The sequence below is a fragment of the Epinephelus lanceolatus genome, chromosome 24 (genome assembly GCF_041903045.1).
Source record: "Epinephelus lanceolatus isolate andai-2023 chromosome 24, ASM4190304v1, whole genome shotgun sequence".
Classification (NCBI taxonomy): Eukaryota; Metazoa; Chordata; class Actinopteri; order Perciformes; family Serranidae; genus Epinephelus; species Epinephelus lanceolatus.
In genome coordinates this window covers 12,538,958-12,556,097 of record NC_135757.1, presented here as the reverse complement: position 1 = coordinate 12,556,097, position 17,140 = coordinate 12,538,958, and the positions used below count along the sequence as shown (strand labels likewise).

The 17,140-nt window shown below is 40.4% G+C and overlaps 1 protein-coding gene across 3 annotated transcripts; it reads right to left on the bottom strand.

Moving 5' to 3' along the window:
• Positions 1–5,915: 5,915 nt before the first annotated feature.
• On the bottom strand, positions 5,916–15,253 carry LOC117250069 (cyclin-T2-like). Of its 3 annotated transcripts, none has more exons than XM_033616047.2 (9): positions 15,026–15,253; positions 14,383–14,464; positions 14,170–14,298; positions 13,053–13,113; positions 12,668–12,730; positions 12,422–12,467; positions 9,867–10,030; positions 8,040–8,110; positions 5,916–7,930 (listed from the first exon to the last, which is right to left on the bottom strand). In XM_033616047.2, the coding sequence occupies exons 1-9, from the start codon at positions 15,181–15,183 to the stop codon at positions 6,884–6,886; spliced, it is 1,821 nt and encodes a 606-aa protein (XP_033471938.1). In that variant the 5' UTR covers positions 15,184–15,253; the 3' UTR covers positions 5,916–6,883. The 3 variants fall into 3 exon arrangements, 2 of the variants coding, with proteins under 2 accessions (XP_033471938.1, XP_078021711.1); XM_078165585.1 differs by having other exon boundaries at positions 6,661–7,930; positions 12,087–12,467; positions 15,026–15,097; XR_004501056.2 differs by having other exon boundaries at positions 7,759–7,930; positions 12,087–12,467.
• Between the last annotated feature and the right edge of the window lie 1,887 nt (positions 15,254–17,140).

The following is a 17,140-nucleotide window of genomic DNA, read 5'->3' as shown; positions in this document are numbered from 1 at the left end:
GTGGCGGGCACGTCACTGTGTGTGTTTATGTGTGTGTGAGCTACTGTAGCACATCATGTTTATGCATGTCTGTATGAGTGTGGGTGTGTGTGAGGCAGCAATTCATGTTTTTTTTTTCTTTATTTGTGTGTGTCAGTGTGGTACATCTGTGAGTGTGTGTGAGGCGGCAAAGGACAATCTTAAAGTGTGTGTGTGTGTGTATGTGTCAGAGGTGTATGATTGTTAGAGGTGCTTTCCATTCATTTTAATGGCTTCAGCCTCCACTGCTGTCGCTTCATTCTGCTGCCTGCACCGCTGACAGGAAGGACCTAGCAGCTTTCATCTGACAGGACCCTGCTCAAATAGGCCATTGGTGCACCATAATTAGTTCAAATGTCGAAGCCGGTGAATTATTGATGATTGGGGACGAGTAGGGAGGAAGACATTTCACATCAACTGTGTGTGTGTGTTTTTTTTTTAGCTGTCTCTTTTTTAAAGGACAGCTGGTGCTCTGCGGTTCCCACCACAAACATGAATCTCTGGTGTTCAGGCCGCGAGAGGATGCATTTGCATCGGGCGGAGAAATAAACTGGGGTAGTAAAGGGAATAATTACAGAGAAAAACTGTGAAATAATGTCTTGTTTTTTACTGAGAACAGCTGGCGAAAGAGAGCGCTACAGCTTTTTTTTTCTCCACCATGTGAAAAACGGATACCTTAGCAGTGGTTGGAAAGAAAAAGTAAACCACACCATGAAGACAGAGGCTAATTTATGCTGCTGCCAATCATTGGATATAATTGCGCTACCATGGCATAATGGCAGCCCAGGCCCAGTCATTTTCCCCCTCCGGCTCTATCTCAGGTACTTAGAGGGGTTTCCATCAGCTCCTGATTTTTCAAGAGAGACCTCTCAGACAGGAATGACAATGGACTTTCAATGGCTTGTAATTATGCCACTTTCCTGCACAATTTTCTGGGCATCATTTGCATTAAGACTCATATGGGTATAAGTGCACCATATGCTGCTCTGCAAAGGCCTTTTGATCAACTCCACCGCTGAAATTACCAAGTGCCGTGACATTTCCTGGAATGTCTCTGAGCCTCCGCCGTCCGACAGTTTTCTGAATCTGTTAATTAGATGGATCAAGTCCAAAGTTTGTGGCGGCGCGAGCTGACACGTGTGTGATGATTGTGACTGAGGATCACAAAGTGCGCTGAGAGGCACCTTGGATTCATGGCATGAAACGCTGCGTCCTTTTTCAAGGTTATTCAACACTGCGTCTTGTTTGCTTTTTTTTTTTTTTTTTTTTTAAATCCCTCTAAAAGCAGAGAAAATGATGCTGGATGTCTGTGTTGCTGCTGATCTGCCCTGCTGGTATTAAAAGGCCAAAGGTAATACTGCCATCTTGTGGACATGAGGCAGTAGAGCAGCTATGGATCAGAGACACTTCATGATATAAAGAAGGGTTTTTGCTGTAAACCTGAGCAATTCTGTGACAAATGGCTGATATTATTCTTGTCCTAAACAAAATAAATTTGACATCTTTTTGCATCCTGGATAACATCAAAAAGGAGCATAAGAAAACATCTTCAAATCATCTTTTAAAGTCTAACATAATCATACATTTACATTTAATTATCTGTCTTAGCTGCTGAAACAGCCATAATGATAGTAATAGCATTTGTGTCTGGGACCTTTACATGTGCACGGCTATATATGTTCCTGTCTTTTGAGTTGTAATTAGAGCTTGGACGGTATTTTCCTTTCAGATGGCTCTTAATTCTGGGATTTGTTGCTCACAAAAGCCTCTCTCATATCTCTTCCTCTCTGCGGATTTTCAAGCAGTAGGCGTCTCTTATTCAGCTCGAGAGGTTGCTGAAAATAAATCATCACCCTCCCACCAGTATGCAAGAATGTCCAGATGGTTGAATTTTCACTGACGTCCTCCCGCTGAATTTCCCCATTGTCTTTCCACGCTAAAATTAGAAGGTAATACTTGGTGAAAACGCTGCGTCTGCTCTGAGGGTGCTAGTTAATTATCAGGAACTGGATTTATGTTCCACCCACGAATGAACCATCAACGCTGCATTGTGTGAGAGTGTAAAGTCCAAAGCTGAACCTTGAAACCCCCTTGAGGGTTTGTTGGAGAGACCAAATGTGAGGTTTCAACCACAAACCCTCTCTCCTTCTTGTTCCTTTGGCAACAACAAAAGAAAAAAATGCCCTCAAGGTAATTTAGCGACCAAAAGAAAAAGATTACATAGTTTCTGCAATTATCAAGACACAAAAGCATGCTTAAAAAGCCCAAACTAATTTAAATATGCTGCTCATGCTGTAGCTCAACTTGTATTTCCAATCATGCCTCATTACTCCCATTAACATTACTAATTTAGTAGCACAGCAACCCAACTGCTGATCACTTCAGCACTCTATTAGAGCTCCAATATGGCTGTTTTAATCATAGCCTCTACTAAAGCTGATCATTTAATGTCATCAGTATTTCTCAGTAAGTAGCCTGTAACATAATCAATTAATCAATCGTCTACATGTAAGCAGAAAGGCAGCAGGAAATGACCATTGTGTGTTCTGTTTTGATGAGAATTTCCTTTGGCGGCGTTTGACAAATGACCATTTTATCTTCAAATGCAGCGAGGGCTTAAATTCAATGGGGAATAAATCCAATGTTATGAGGCTGGGATTAAACCATCTGCATGATTTGGCACTTCTTTTCATTTTTGCATGCTATATGTGCTTTCCAGGCCAAAATTAGGGGCTTAAGATTTTTTTTGCACTGAGGACTGCATTTTTAAAGAGTGAAACTTGAGTCAAGGCGATCCCAAGTACTTCATGTCGACTGTTCGCATTTGACAGGGAAGAGGTCCTTGCATATTTGGACGACCTAAAAGAGAAAATCAATGCTCTCGGAGGCAACACAAATAAGCCGAACTGTTTTTTGTGATTTGTCATGAAAATTAACCTTTTTCAATAGTACATGGCATGTTTATGGAAGATTAATTGTATAAGCACTGCTTTAAAAGCTGCTGTTTCGTTAATCTGGTGAAGAGTTGCATTCTTCTGCCAACCACGTCGTTCAAGAATGATTGAGAATGATTGAAAAAGTAGTTTAATTTAAAAAGAATCTGAACTCAAGAACCACTTACTACTTTTTTCACCCTAGACCTTTCAACTGCATCGCAAGGTCTTCCTTTGTGAGATAACTGAGAACAAAGACTATAATGAAAAACAGATACAGTAACTGAGCAAATGAGAAGTGGTTGAAAGCTCCAGGCAGAGCCAATGAGTGACTCTGAATGACGACTTTTCAATTTCTGTTCCAAAGCTGAAAAAAACAACAGAAAATACTCACATTTGAAAAGCTGGAAATTAAATTTAAAATAAATGAAATAACAATTAATTCATAAAAATTATTACGCTAATTTGATTCTTTCTAGGGGTCTTGAATCAAATTCACAACTTTTCAAATAGTAGTTAGACTGAATTCGAGGTCCACTAGCTTTTGCCAGAGCTTCAAACCATTACTCATTGTCTACCTCAGCATATGGAGTTTGCTTTAATGTTTTTGAGTCATCATCTCAGTTTCATTTTTCTATTACTGGTCTCCATTGTTAATCTAACAGAGGAAGACAGAAAGCACTAGTAGAAAAAATAGCAAGTAGAAAACAAGTTTTTCTTTTAGGTCAATGACGTTTCTAGAGATGAAACTATTAGATTCATCAGTGGTCCTCTTCACCACTATGACCAACGTTAAAATGCAGTTGTGTCGCTTACCTTGTTCAGTCACCATTGTTCGTTCACACAGGAGGCAAATTTATTCCTAATAAGATTATTTATTGTTGACTTGTCAACGACAGCAACAGGCCAGCAGTAGAACTGGCACTTTAAGAGGAACACTACCTACCTACCTTTTTTGAGCTCTATTGTGTTGTACCGTTCTCAGTTCTGAAACAGAAAATATACCCATATGCTCAGAACATTCCCCTCGCTGCTCTCAGTGTCATCTGTAACATCGTTCCCAATTCATTGTCTGTGGAGCAACTCCAGACCTTTAACCCTATGACATCGTAAATTTGAGTTTTAGCAATTCTAGTTTTTCCACAGATTTGGTCATGTTTACGGATGTTTTTGGACTGTCTTAGACCATAGAAGTAATATGTTTGAATTTTGAAAATGGTCGTACTTCCCCTTTAAACTCCTCTCCACAACCCTCTAACACGCAAGGGTCAGGCCCCCATCAGGTGCTGTAGAGACGCCACTGAAGCTGCTTCAGTAGCCACTAGCATTTGCGCTCGGGTTGATTGTCATCCAATTCAGTTGCAACAGAGCTACTAAAATTTTCTCTTCCTGATCCATACTTCTCTTCCTAATAGATCCCATTTTGAGCCACAGTTATAGTGTTTTATAACTCCTGATGCAACATTTGATTTCTGATTTTGTTGAGGTATTTTCTGGTCAAGTGAATTTTTCCACTCACTCTTTAAAGACAGCTTGGGAAGATGAGTTGGGGTTACAGATTGATGATAATGTTTGGGAGGAGAGCCTCAGTAGGATTCAGTACTGTTCAATTAATGTCAGACATCAGTTAATTCAATTTAAGGTCACACATAGACTTCACTACTCAGAAACTAAGTTACATAGAATCTATCCTACAATCTCTCCTTTATGTGATCGCTGTAAGTCTGTTGATGGCTCCCTAGCCCATCTTTTCTGGATGTGTCCAAAGTTGCATGATTTCTGGAGTAAAGTGTTCAAATGGTTTTCTGAAATATATAATTGTGTGTTCAAGCCCGAGCCAGAGGTGGCACTGTTTGGCTATTCTCTGTCTTTATTGACTCATACCCTCCCTGTCCAGAACACTATTATGTATGGAATGATAATAGCAAAGAGACTAATTTTAATGCACCGGAAGTCAGAAATTGTACCCGTTTTCAAGACATGGCTGACAGAACTTACCTCTGTACTGCACATGGAGAAAATTTGATACAGCATGATGAACAATCTTAAGAAGTTCTACCAGACTTGGCAGCCATTTTTAGACCATCTTACTAAGTTTAATGGGGACCCTGATCATTGATAAGATCTATAATAGGCCACTCACCTCTTCCTTGAGAATTTGTGTTTAAACTTAGAGTACTAGTGATGCTCTTGTTTTACTCACTCTCTTTATTTGCCTTTTTTTTTTTTTTACCTTTATCCTTATTTTTCTTGTATGTCTTGCATTACTTTGAAAAAAACCTAATAAAGATATTGTGCAAAAAAAATTACATTATGGGGGTCTCATAGTATTTTTAATTGAAATTTTGTAGTATTTTGATAGCATGATATAGATTTGAATTTATTTTTATTCCTCAGCATATCACTAGAGGGCGCTCGCTAACCACCAGTGGTACACATACCATTGTTTGAGAGCCAGTGGATGAGACAATGGGCAATAAATTAGTTTTAATAATCAAATGATATCTAATCATTTCTAAACAAAAATGTACAAGGTTTTCACTGTTTTAAGCTTTACAAATGTAAATATTTGCCGGTTTTCTCAGTCTCATGTGACAGTAAACTGACATTTACAGATGTCACCATGGGGTTTGTGAACTTGTGATTTCTCAATGTTTGCGAACATTTTATAGACTCAACGATTAACTGACAGAAATAACTGGCAAATCCTTTAATAATAAAATTAGTGGTTTGTTGCAGCTCTTAAACCTTTGATGGAAAACACCTTTTCAAAAGTGAAAGAAAATATGAGCAAACTCTTCGACCTTGGTGAGTTACTCCTTTCATAAAAGGTTTGCTTTTTTGTTACGTTCTGAAAAGTTTGCCCTCCAACACTGAACATGATCAAAAACTCTTAAGTTAAATCCATGTTTGTGGTTTCTCGTCAGACACTTAAAAACAGAAAATCACTGTGATGTGTAAAAATCACTTTTACACCTTTATTTGGGCTCCCAATACACAAATCGAGGATATGTTCATCAATACAGAGTCTGCTTTAGATCTCATGATACACTGAATGGAGGAAGGTTTGGACTGATGCAATAAACCAACAGATTGAAATCTGAACTACAGTCCTATATACACAATCTTATTTTAGAGATCTGTATTTTCTGATAGTTAATAACATTTATACTGTATAGCGATTGACAAGGTACAATCACAAGGCCTTTTTGCAATTTTAGCCGATATATCTTAAATGCACTTTCACAGCAGATGTAACGTAAACTTCATTTGTAGCTCTATATTGAGTCTGCACATTAAGTTCAGGTGCGGCCTTAGAAGTCCCAATAGACAGCGAATTCTGCCTCACATTTGTTTTGTTTTTTTGGAACTATAAGCAGACCGTGTTTCCCAAGACAGATACCGAAGCTCTGCCGTCGTCGTCAGCAAATGGACGAAGTGATACATCTCCACAGATACAGGTACTAAACCCAAACAGAGGAAGATTCGTTCTTATATCAAAAAAGTTCAAGACCTGAGATTTTCAGTGGAACAAAATGTCTCAACATACAAAAAAAAAAAAACAACCTAAAAACAAAACTGTCTGTAAACTGTCACGATGGCTGCGAACACTAGCTTTGTCTTCCCTTTTGTGACTGAAAACATGCACATTAAAATCATAGTCAGCTCGCGTTAAAAGAATGTTTAAAATTTCATTATTCCAGCCGCATTCTCAAAACTTATTCTTTTTTTGTTGCAAGCTAGTAGTACACAGCTCTATGCATATAATTTTACATTTCTGACAGCTTAACGAGAATCATCAGTAATCAGTGTGTGGACACGACTGAGGGCGATGCAGAATTCAGATAACTTAAGACAAATAAATTCTTTTTTAAAATTCTATTAAACATGGTAATACCTTATTCTAGACAACACTGCCGACTCTCCGAGGGTTACAAGTTCATTCCTTGGGCACTTAGTAAAGAGTCCAGCATGTCAAAAGTGTCTTTGTAGTCAGTGTGTTGGCCGTTAGAGGTCAGCATGCCGTTGGTTCCGTCGTGGCCGTGGTGCTCCATCATCCTCTGGCCGCCGTCTGACACGTAGTGGGACGAGCTGAGCCCTCCTTTGGAGCTCCTGCTGCTCTTGGACGAGTGGTGGTGGTGGTTATGGTTACCAGCGTCAGAGTGGGGCCTCTTACGAGACGAGCTGGAGGAGCCCACGTCAGAAGCTCGTATAGATAAGGAAGAGTTCTCTATTGTCCCTCTGCTGTTTCCACTGAGGGAGTAAGGGTGTGAGTGGCCGTGTTTTGAGTGACGGTGGCTGCTGTGCTCTTTGTGCTTGTCTTTACTAGGCAGAGTCCCGCCCTGCTCTGAGCCGCCGTGACGCTCTGATGAAACTTTGATTCTCATCTTGAGCTCCTCACTTGTGGCGGAGCCGTTCTCACTGAAAGAGGGAGGCAACCGAGCCTTTTTAGAGCTGGTCTTATCTCGCCTGCTGTCACCTGACTGGCCGGCCTGCTGTGGCTGAGAGCGTTTCTTGTGGTGGTGCGAGGAGAGAGCCGGGGGAGGTGCGTACATGTCTGTGCCCGGCTCATCCTTAATACCGTTCTGCAAGGCCATCTCCGCTGCATGTTTCTCTCTGTACTTTTCCAGAGTCAAGACTTTCTGCGGCCGTGAAAAAGTGGTGGCGTTTGTACTGAGCTGCTGGTGTTTACTGCTAGATCCACCTGCAGCTTTGTGTTCGTGTTTCACCAGCGTGAAGTCTGAAAGGTGGGGCTCGGAGAACTGGTCGTAGCCGCAGCTCTTTGACTGATCGCTCAGTGGCTGGTAGGAGGCGTAGGAGGCTGCAATGTTATGAAGGGAGGGCATGTCTGAAGAGTCTGATGAGGTGGAGGGGAAGAAGGAGTTGGTGACACCAGGAAGGCCATCTAAGGACGTCCCCTGGAAGGCACTATCCACTGTGGGGCCCTCCGTCTTTGGCTTCTTAGCTGCTTGAATAGCCTACAAAACAGAATTAAACATGAGATACATACACTTCATTTCCAACCTGTACCAGTCACACTATATGTACTGCCCTTGTAAAGTCACCTGACAAGTATTTATGACTTACCCTCCAGTTTCGTATCCTTTTCAGTTTGCTAGGAGTCTTCTCCAGGATCTGCAGAAACTCATGTGTGAGCTCTGAAAACAGTGAAGAAAACCACATCAGTGATCACCTCTCCATGCTGTAGGCCCAGTTTAACATCTTCCTGATACTATCTGCTGACAGCTCAGGGTCATCGCTGAGACTGCCGTTCACCGGTCCCACATCATACGGTATGTCAGTAGGAGAGACCAGGGACAGCCTCCAAGTTTGATTCACTTCCGTGTCTGAATTGATTTCACTGAAATGCTGAGGTGGACAGAAGTTGCTGCTTTTATTGTGGTAGTCTAAGTTAGGGGTGGGAATCACCTGAGGATCCATGATATGATATTATCACAATACTTAAGTCTTGCTAGAATATTACTGCGATTTTAAATATGTTGCAATATGCAGAGCACTACGATAAAATATATTACGATATACAGCAATTTATTACCTTTTTTCAACTGTAAAATACATCCCCAAAGGAAAACTTTGTCAACATCTGTTTTATCTAATATGGTAAAGTTTTCGGTCTGTTCGTCCGTCTGTCAGTCTGTATCGTATTATGTAATATTAATAATTTATATAATTTAAAAAAAAAATGATAATTTTTGTGTGACGATACGATATTGCCAAACAAAAATATCACAATACTATGCTGTATTGACATCATATTCCTTTCGAGAAAAACAAAGCGACAAAGCAGAAAATAGCCAATGGTCTGAGGACATAGACCTTCAGCTGCTCAAATAGTGATTAGAGTTCAGACAGCCCAGCTTAAACTTCCTGCCAGATCAGCAAACCAGTGCTGGGGTTCACAGCAGGCTGGATCTTTACTGTGTAACAGCAGCAATCCAGCCTGCTGTGAACCCCAGCACTGGGGCTTGCACCAGCTTAATTCAAGTTGCTACAGCCCCTATTGTCTCCATCTCCAGAGCCTCTGCACCCTCTCCTCCTGGCAAATTGTTGTCTCATATATGGTGCGCTAAACAAAAGAGCAAGCGAGAGTGGAGCCAGGGGCTAAACGAATCAATGCGTTGAGTGCAGCTCCAGAATGGAATATGATTTTACCCATTTTGAATAGTCCAAAAAAAAAAAAAAAAAAGAAAATCAGTATGTCATACGTTGCGGTAAATTTTGACATTGTGCCGCCCACCACAAATAAATCAACGTGTGGGAAACACTTGCGGGCTTAACGGACAGGGACACCAATGCAGCAGTTTAAGTTTGCCTCAAAAGGAATGTACATTTGTGTGTACATTTTAGTGACTAAATAAGTAAGTTAAGTTTATTGAATACAGCATCATTCACAGAGTAAGGTCAAACAATTAGTCTACTACTTATCTATGCAGTGTATGATGCTGCTGAAGCAGAAGTCTCTAAGACTGACATGATGTGTATTGTTTTTTTAATATGTCTCATGATATACTGCCACTAAAAGTGTATGATTCCACTTCACAAAAATTCCAGTTCATACTGGAATCACATAGGTCATATTTAAAAATGAATGTGAACAGCAGAAAAAAATACCCTCAATCAAATCTGATCTTAGCTACACATCGAGCACTAACGTACTGACGAACGTAGTCTAATACTGATCTAATGGGAAAAATCTGATACTTAATTTGCAGATATCTTTAGGTTCAGAAATGGTTTGGGAAAAATAACTTTTGAGTGAGTGAGAAAATTAAAAACACCCCCACCTAACAGAGCATTAATCTTCTCTTTGACTTAAAACATTTTAAACAATACAGTTATATATAATTATATATGAAGTCAAAAACAGGATAAACTAGTAATAGAAGCTCTTACCATCCAGCAGCTGTAACGTAACAGTGCGGTCCACGTACTCCCACCAGTGTTTGCTATCTGTAGACACAGGGATCTCCCAGTTGGACCACTTGCAGGCCAGATGGATGCAGACACATGCGACGACTGTGGGCCTGTACTGCAGGCAGAAGGTGGTGAGGTGCAAACTGCAGGAGGAGACAAGAAACACGAGAAAGATACAACCGTCAGCCGGGGGCCTTTTATTCTAGCATACCATATATAATATACATTCTAGAAAGTTTAACAGGCCAACATTAACATTACATTTAAATTAATTGCTTAACACGATACGGACAATCAATAAAACTCAAATATTATTTCCACATCACATACACACAGCCTTACCTTTACAGAACAGGAACAGCTAAGAAAACCTATGACTGTTAGGATTACGTTCCTAAATGTATGAATGAGTCATACAAACACTTTCATACAATATACTGAACCCGTATTTGACGCACATTATTAATTGTCCTTTCATTTGATTTGTTTTTTTGTAATTACAAAACACTAAAAATAATGTTTCTCAATCTCTTAATGAACAATAATTTTAGGGAATTAATATTTACAAACAAATAAAATCTACTCACTGCTTGTATTAGTGTAACATGAGTAATGACGACTTAACTCGGCCATCACTGAATCATCATGAGAACTTTGAAGGGACAGTTCAGCCCCAAATCAAAAATACATATTGTCCCTCTTACCTGTAGTGCTACTTATCAACTAGATTGTTTTGGTGTGAGTTGCAGTGTTGGAGATATCAGCCTGTGGATTATCTTGGGTACATTTTTTTCTGTGCTTTCAGCACCACAAGCTGAGTGCCATCTTGTTCCAATATATACGAGACAAGGCAGACATCTCTATGGCCAACATCTCTAACACTTGGCAACTCACACCAAAACAATCTTGTTTGAGAAACTGCACTACAGGTAAAAAGAAAAAATATGTATTTCTGATTTTTAGGTGAATTGTCTCTTTAAGACTGAGAAACACTGATGTTGGTAGTAGCCAAGACAAATGATTAGGCTTTAAGTTTTCTACGGTTAATTTTCCTCTGCACCCCGAATCCCAAACTACGCTGCAAACCGACTGTCATGCACCGAAGCAAAAACATGACTACATGCACCACAGTGATAAAAGACAGTCTGGGCTGAGATAACCAGGGCGCATTTCAGATTTAATCCGAAGAATCACACCTTAAAATTAAAGTAGAAAAAACACTAATATCTGAGAAAAACTACAAGCGTCCTATTCTTAATATAAGCAACTGGAGTGACTCCCCCTCAGTGGGATGGTCCTGTTTTATAACACTCCCAGCCACAATGCAGACATGACGACAGTGTTGTAATTTGAATGCAGACAACAGTGCTGCTTCTTTATGTGTATAGGTAAATGTAGTTAGCTGGATTAGAAAATATGCTAAAATGATGACATAGCTTCTGTTAATGTGTGCATGACTTAAAAACACTAAATGAACATACAATTAAAAATAGTAGGTAGCTTGATTCAGCTGTCTTACATTTCCCCAAATGTTAAAAATACCTGTAACAGTGCTACATCTTTTAAATAATGTGCAAACGTTGTATGCGTGGAGCTGATGTTCAAACTGTTTACTGTAGCCTGAGGAGCCTTATCTCTAACTGCCTAACCCCTCCTCCAGCTGGACTCTTTAACAGACTGTTTGCTCTTAGCAGTGGGGATTGTTTTTCTGTTGTTTTGTCTGTTTGTCTGAACTTTTCTCCAAGTTATCATTATTTTATATGGTCATTATCACCAATGAAGTTGTTACATAGAATCCAGAACTTATTTATTATGTATGAAATCAAAGTAAGAGATCCTTTCTACCATCATTTGCTGGGAACATCAATCTCTCAGACTTGCATATCAAACTAGCAGGCTCTGTAAAACAAGTAAAATGAACACCTAAGAAGTCAGTTACTGAAATACAACAAAGCAACAGCAGCACAATATTATCAAAATTAGCAGGTAAGTGTTTATAAAGTCAAAACTAATCTTTAGGAAGACATAACCCTACAATATTCATGCATTACACAACTGAGATGGTCATAGAAACTAAATTACCACACAGAACAAGCTTTCAGTTTGCAGCGCAGTTTGGCGTTTCATTGTTAGCTCTTTTAGGGTGAAAAAATGTGCAAAAAAATAAAAAGTTAAAAAAGAACTGTAAACTGTACTTACCAAAGCACTCTATAAGTTTAAGAATCTTTAGTGGCAATCTATATTCAGGCTACCGCTTGCGTTTTTTTTTTTTTTTTAGACATATGCACTCGGTACCAAACAACCTTGAGAGGTAAACAGCACCACTACACTCCACATTGTGCATTCAACCCCTATGTGCCAACACAGAGCCCTTGTACAATACACCGCACACAGCAGCCCAGCTGGTACTTCCCCACATTGGAGGTTCCCAGGATCCAGGCGCAAACAGGGCGTTGGACACAGGAAGGGGGGCCCTGCAGGACAGGAAGCTATAGTGTGCCATTACAGTGCAATAATGGGAACAGGATAATAACCTGTTGGTAGCCATGAAATAGGAAGTCTGTGCCAAATCCTTGCTTGCTGTAAAAGAAGAAGAAAGTTCATTTTAGAACTTCAGCGTAAATCAAATTACACAGTACAATTCATGTATCTGTAGAGATGAAATGCTTGGAAGCTGCCAGTGTAAATCCTTTACTTTACAGTGAGATAATGATTTTCAATTTTAAAAAAGTTCTTTGAAAGAAATATAATGTGACAAAAGCTGAGAAAGAAGGTTATACCTCGCACTAGCTGGGAACACCTCACAACATCTGTGTGTGGATGATCAACTGTTATTTCAAAACCTGCAACAGAGATGTTGAATGTAGATGATCAGCCACTGGTGTGAGCACGTCAGCAGAATTACAACTCGAGCGTTATATTGTGGTGTACATTTGTTTTAAAAAGGAACCACAAGAACAACCCCAAGTGTTTGTTAAATATTTGAAAAGGCAAACTTCATACCCAGTGTCAACATGCCCATGTAGTACTTGTAATTTTGATGTTTGCACTTATTCCTTCCGTGGGAATAATGCTGCTACAGTGGCTGACTGGAGAAGCCAGTAAAGCAATTCAGCACACACACACAAAAAGAGAAAATACAGTACATGCAGTAATAAAACTCACCCAGCGTCTGCAGCACTATCGTTTCCAGTGCTACAAGCTCTTGTGTCTGCTGCTGGAATGCCTAAAACAGATCAATGAACAATTTTAAATCTGCTTCCCGACACCTTTATACTGATGATTTAAGTAGTTATCAGCAATCTTACAAAGTAAAAGCACTGCCAGCGGGAAAATCTGTAAAGAGGGGTGGAGAAGCTTTTTGAAGAGGGTACTCCTGCACCCTTTTAGCATTCTGATATAACAGCTTAACTGTATGGGCGTAGTGCAGCCTTTCAATTTGAGGACCTCAAACAAATGTTGAAAAATCCTATATGCTCTTGTACAGGAAGAACCGGAGTTGATATGTGCTGTTCATCTTGTGTCATACAGCATCTCTTTGAAATACCCCAGGTTGAAAAGCAAAGGAGTTTAAACTTCTGCATTGTTTCTGCACTTTGATTTAAGGCGATCACGTTATAAAGAGAGAAACAGCCTTTACATCACATCTCATACAATGCAGGCATATAAAGCAAAGGCTACTAACTGTAGGAAACTCTCGGGATTCAAATCACTGAGTCACTAAGGTGCAAAATTTTGTGGCACTACTGAAAATACAGATTTGTGTGACAGTCCTGTCCACCGAGGGGGGAATACAAGCTTCAAAAAACCACTTCAAATGTACATAACCAAATTATCTTTGTCCTTTCTCCCAATTACAAATCAACGTGGTTAATAAGGCAAACAAAGCACGATTGCAATATGTATAATGTAAGTAAATATAACACATACTTAAAGCATTAGTACTAGTGGACTTTCATTTGACAACTGTCTTTTTTAATCCAAATCTTATCTGCAACATCATCACATAAACTTTATATCCCTCAAATTGTAGCAGAGATGACTTCGCAAACAATATTTCAGCTGTCGATTAGTCATTTGATCCATGACAAATCAGAAATTTGTAGAAAATGCTTAACAACAATCACTTCAGCCAAAGATAATATTTAAAATGACTATCATAAGAGCCAAAGAAAAGCAGAGAAAGTCTTTCCTCCCCAAAGCCTCACAACATTTCCTTATTTAGTCACCAACAACTGAATAAACTGCATGAAAACCAAATCCTCAGTTGTAGTGTACTTACATTGCTCTTAGTGTCTAGGGCAGGCTCTTGTGGGTTAATGCAGGCATGGGCTATCTTAATGACATGCTCCAGCTTTCTGGGCTGCTCCTCAACTTTAGCTGCCAGGAACAACGTAGTCTGAGAAATGACCTAGAGAGAAGAAAACCTCAGTCAGATTTCATAGCCGGCACTGCCAGTAATTATAGTATCAGCCAGCACTGCAGTGGTACTTACATTTCTATGGAATTTGCTGAAGGAGTGAATCATATAAAACCTGTGCATATATACTATAGCAGTGTTGATAATCAGTTGCGATCTGGGGATACAGTTTAGGCATAATACATGTGTGATATACATGACAAATCAATTGACTAGCAGCCATGGTGTAGAAATCCTGACCCATTAGCATCGAGCTAGCGTTGAGTAGTCAGCTAGCAAAACGTGTACCCTGCATGTAAAAAGTAATCGCCTTATATATTCATTTGCGTCAACTTTTAAAGATGTAATAAGCCATTTGTGACGTAGAAGTAAGCTTATATTACACGTACAAACTGTATCAGAAATCATTCGTCACTGAAATGATTAGACACAAAGCTAACAATGGAGTCCTCAGTCTACAGAGACAAACAATAGCTAAGCTAGCAAGCAGGCCTGAACGCTCCCAGATAGAGTCACATAAACACCATGTTAGACAGAGTTAGATACACCATTTTGTCAGAGAGGACTCTGTGTATGATAGTGAAAGATTTTAAGTGTGTTTTAAGGGTTTTAATATAAGCTGTGACAAGCCTCGCCATCCCGGCCCGTGTGTAAGCTAATGCTAACTGAAGCTAGCCCGTCTGTCGGCCAGCTAGCCTTTGCGTTTCAGAAAGGATACACGTTGAGTCTCTGGCCTATGTCTTGGATTAAGTTGGCGGCCTGTTGCCGGTAAGAGAGCTCCCTGTCGGCCTCTATTCCGCTGCGACGAGACGGCGTGTTTTCGAGCTGCTCCCGGGTGAAGAGCCATTTCGTAGAGGGTCCCCGGTGCACCGCCATTACGCTCCCACATCCAAGCCCGACGGTGCTAGCATCGGGAGGGAGTGGGGCGACGGGGGCACCGGAAGGACGAAATAAGCAGCCGAAGCTGGCAGAAACCGGTAACCTATTTTCTGAACAGCGCCACCAGTGGTCGGCGGTGCAAATAGACCTCATTGTTGCCATACATTATTGCTAAAAAATACTTTATTTCATGTGTAGTATGTAGATGTATTTAGCTCTTTAGTCAGAAGCTACTAACTGTTGCTTTCCTGTTTAATTTATCAAAGAAAATAAGTTAATTGGGGGCGAAATATTCAAGATTCAAGGAGTTTATTGTCATTTACACCATACAATTCTTCTTCACACGTTTCTTCACCTCTTTTCCACGCTGCTCTGGACTGTTGACCCTAAGTGCTTAAAATCCTCCACCTTCTTTATTTCTACTCCCTGTAACCTCACCGTTCCACTAGGGTCCTGTTGGTCAGTCTTGTTGTCCTGGATCCCACACTCTTGTAGCATAGTGTGAAAAGACTGTGGTTGGGGTGTGTACTGTCCTTTATGATGTTGTGGGCCCTCCTGATGACCCTGCTGGTGTAAATGTCCTGAATGGAAGGAAAGGCTGCTCCTGAGATGCCGTTTTAATCACACGCTGGAGGACCTTCCTTTCCTGAGCAGTACAGTTTCCATACCAGACTGTGGTTGAGCTGGTGAGGACACTCTCGACTGTACATCTGTAAAAGTTGCTGAGGATATTGGTTGGCATGCCAAATTTCCTCAGCTTTCTTAAGAAGTACAGTCACTGCTGAGATTTCTTGATGATCTGTTGTGTGTTGTTAGACTAGTGAGATCCTCGCTGATGTGGGTGCTGAGAAATTTAAAGGTTTTCACCCTCTCTACCACTGTCTCACCTATGTGTAATAGCATGTGCTCCCCTTACCTCCTCCTATGATCAATAACCTCTCCTTGGTCTTGTCTGTATTTAGGGGGAGGTTATCATCACCAGGCCACCAGTTCTGCCACCTGCCACTAGGGGTCACAACTGTACTTTGCATTATTATTACTGTAAAGCTTAGAAATCAAAGTTTAATTTTGAACCCTATTGCTTTCAGAGCTGGTGAATGCTGATTGTAAATTATCTCCTTATTATTTGCCACCAAGCGTCTATATAATGGAGCAAGGTCTCAAGACTGTCAAGACATTAAAGGGGAACACCACCTAAATTTAGAACTCATCATCATCATTCATCCTGTAACTGCTTATCCTGTTAGGGGTCACGGGAGGGCTGAAGCCTATCTCAGCTGACACTGGGCGTGAAGTGGGGCACATCCTGCAATTGGACACATACACTCATCGGCCACTCTGGGCCCCTTAGTACCAACTGAGCATGGTTTAAACACCACAGCCTACCTGAGTATTGTTGCTGACCGTGTCCATCCCTTTATGACCACAGTGTACCCATCTTCTCATGGCTACTTCCAGCAGGATAACGCACCATGTCACAAAGCTCAGATTATCTTAAACTGGTTTCTCAAACATGACATTGAGTTCACTGTACTCCAATGGCCTCCACAGTCACCAGATCTCAGTCCAATAGAGCACCTTTGGGATGTGGTGGAATGGGAGATTCTTATCATAGATGTGCGGGCTGACAAATCTGCAGCAACTGTGGGATGTCATCATGTCAATATGGACCAAAATGTCTGAGGAATGTTTCCAGCACCTTGTTGAATCTATGACAACGAGAATTAAGGCAGTTCTGAAGGCAAAAGGGGTCCAACCTGGTACTGGCAAGGTGTACCTAATAAAGTGGCCAGTGAGTGCTCTAGTTTTTGGATTTGGGAGAGAGTTGTTCATGTTAATACCAATATTTTTGGACTGTCTTAGACCTTTGTAATAACATGAATCTTGAAAATGGGTGTAGTCCTTTTTAATATTTGGTCAATATGATAAGGGAATCAGATCACAGCTGAGGTTG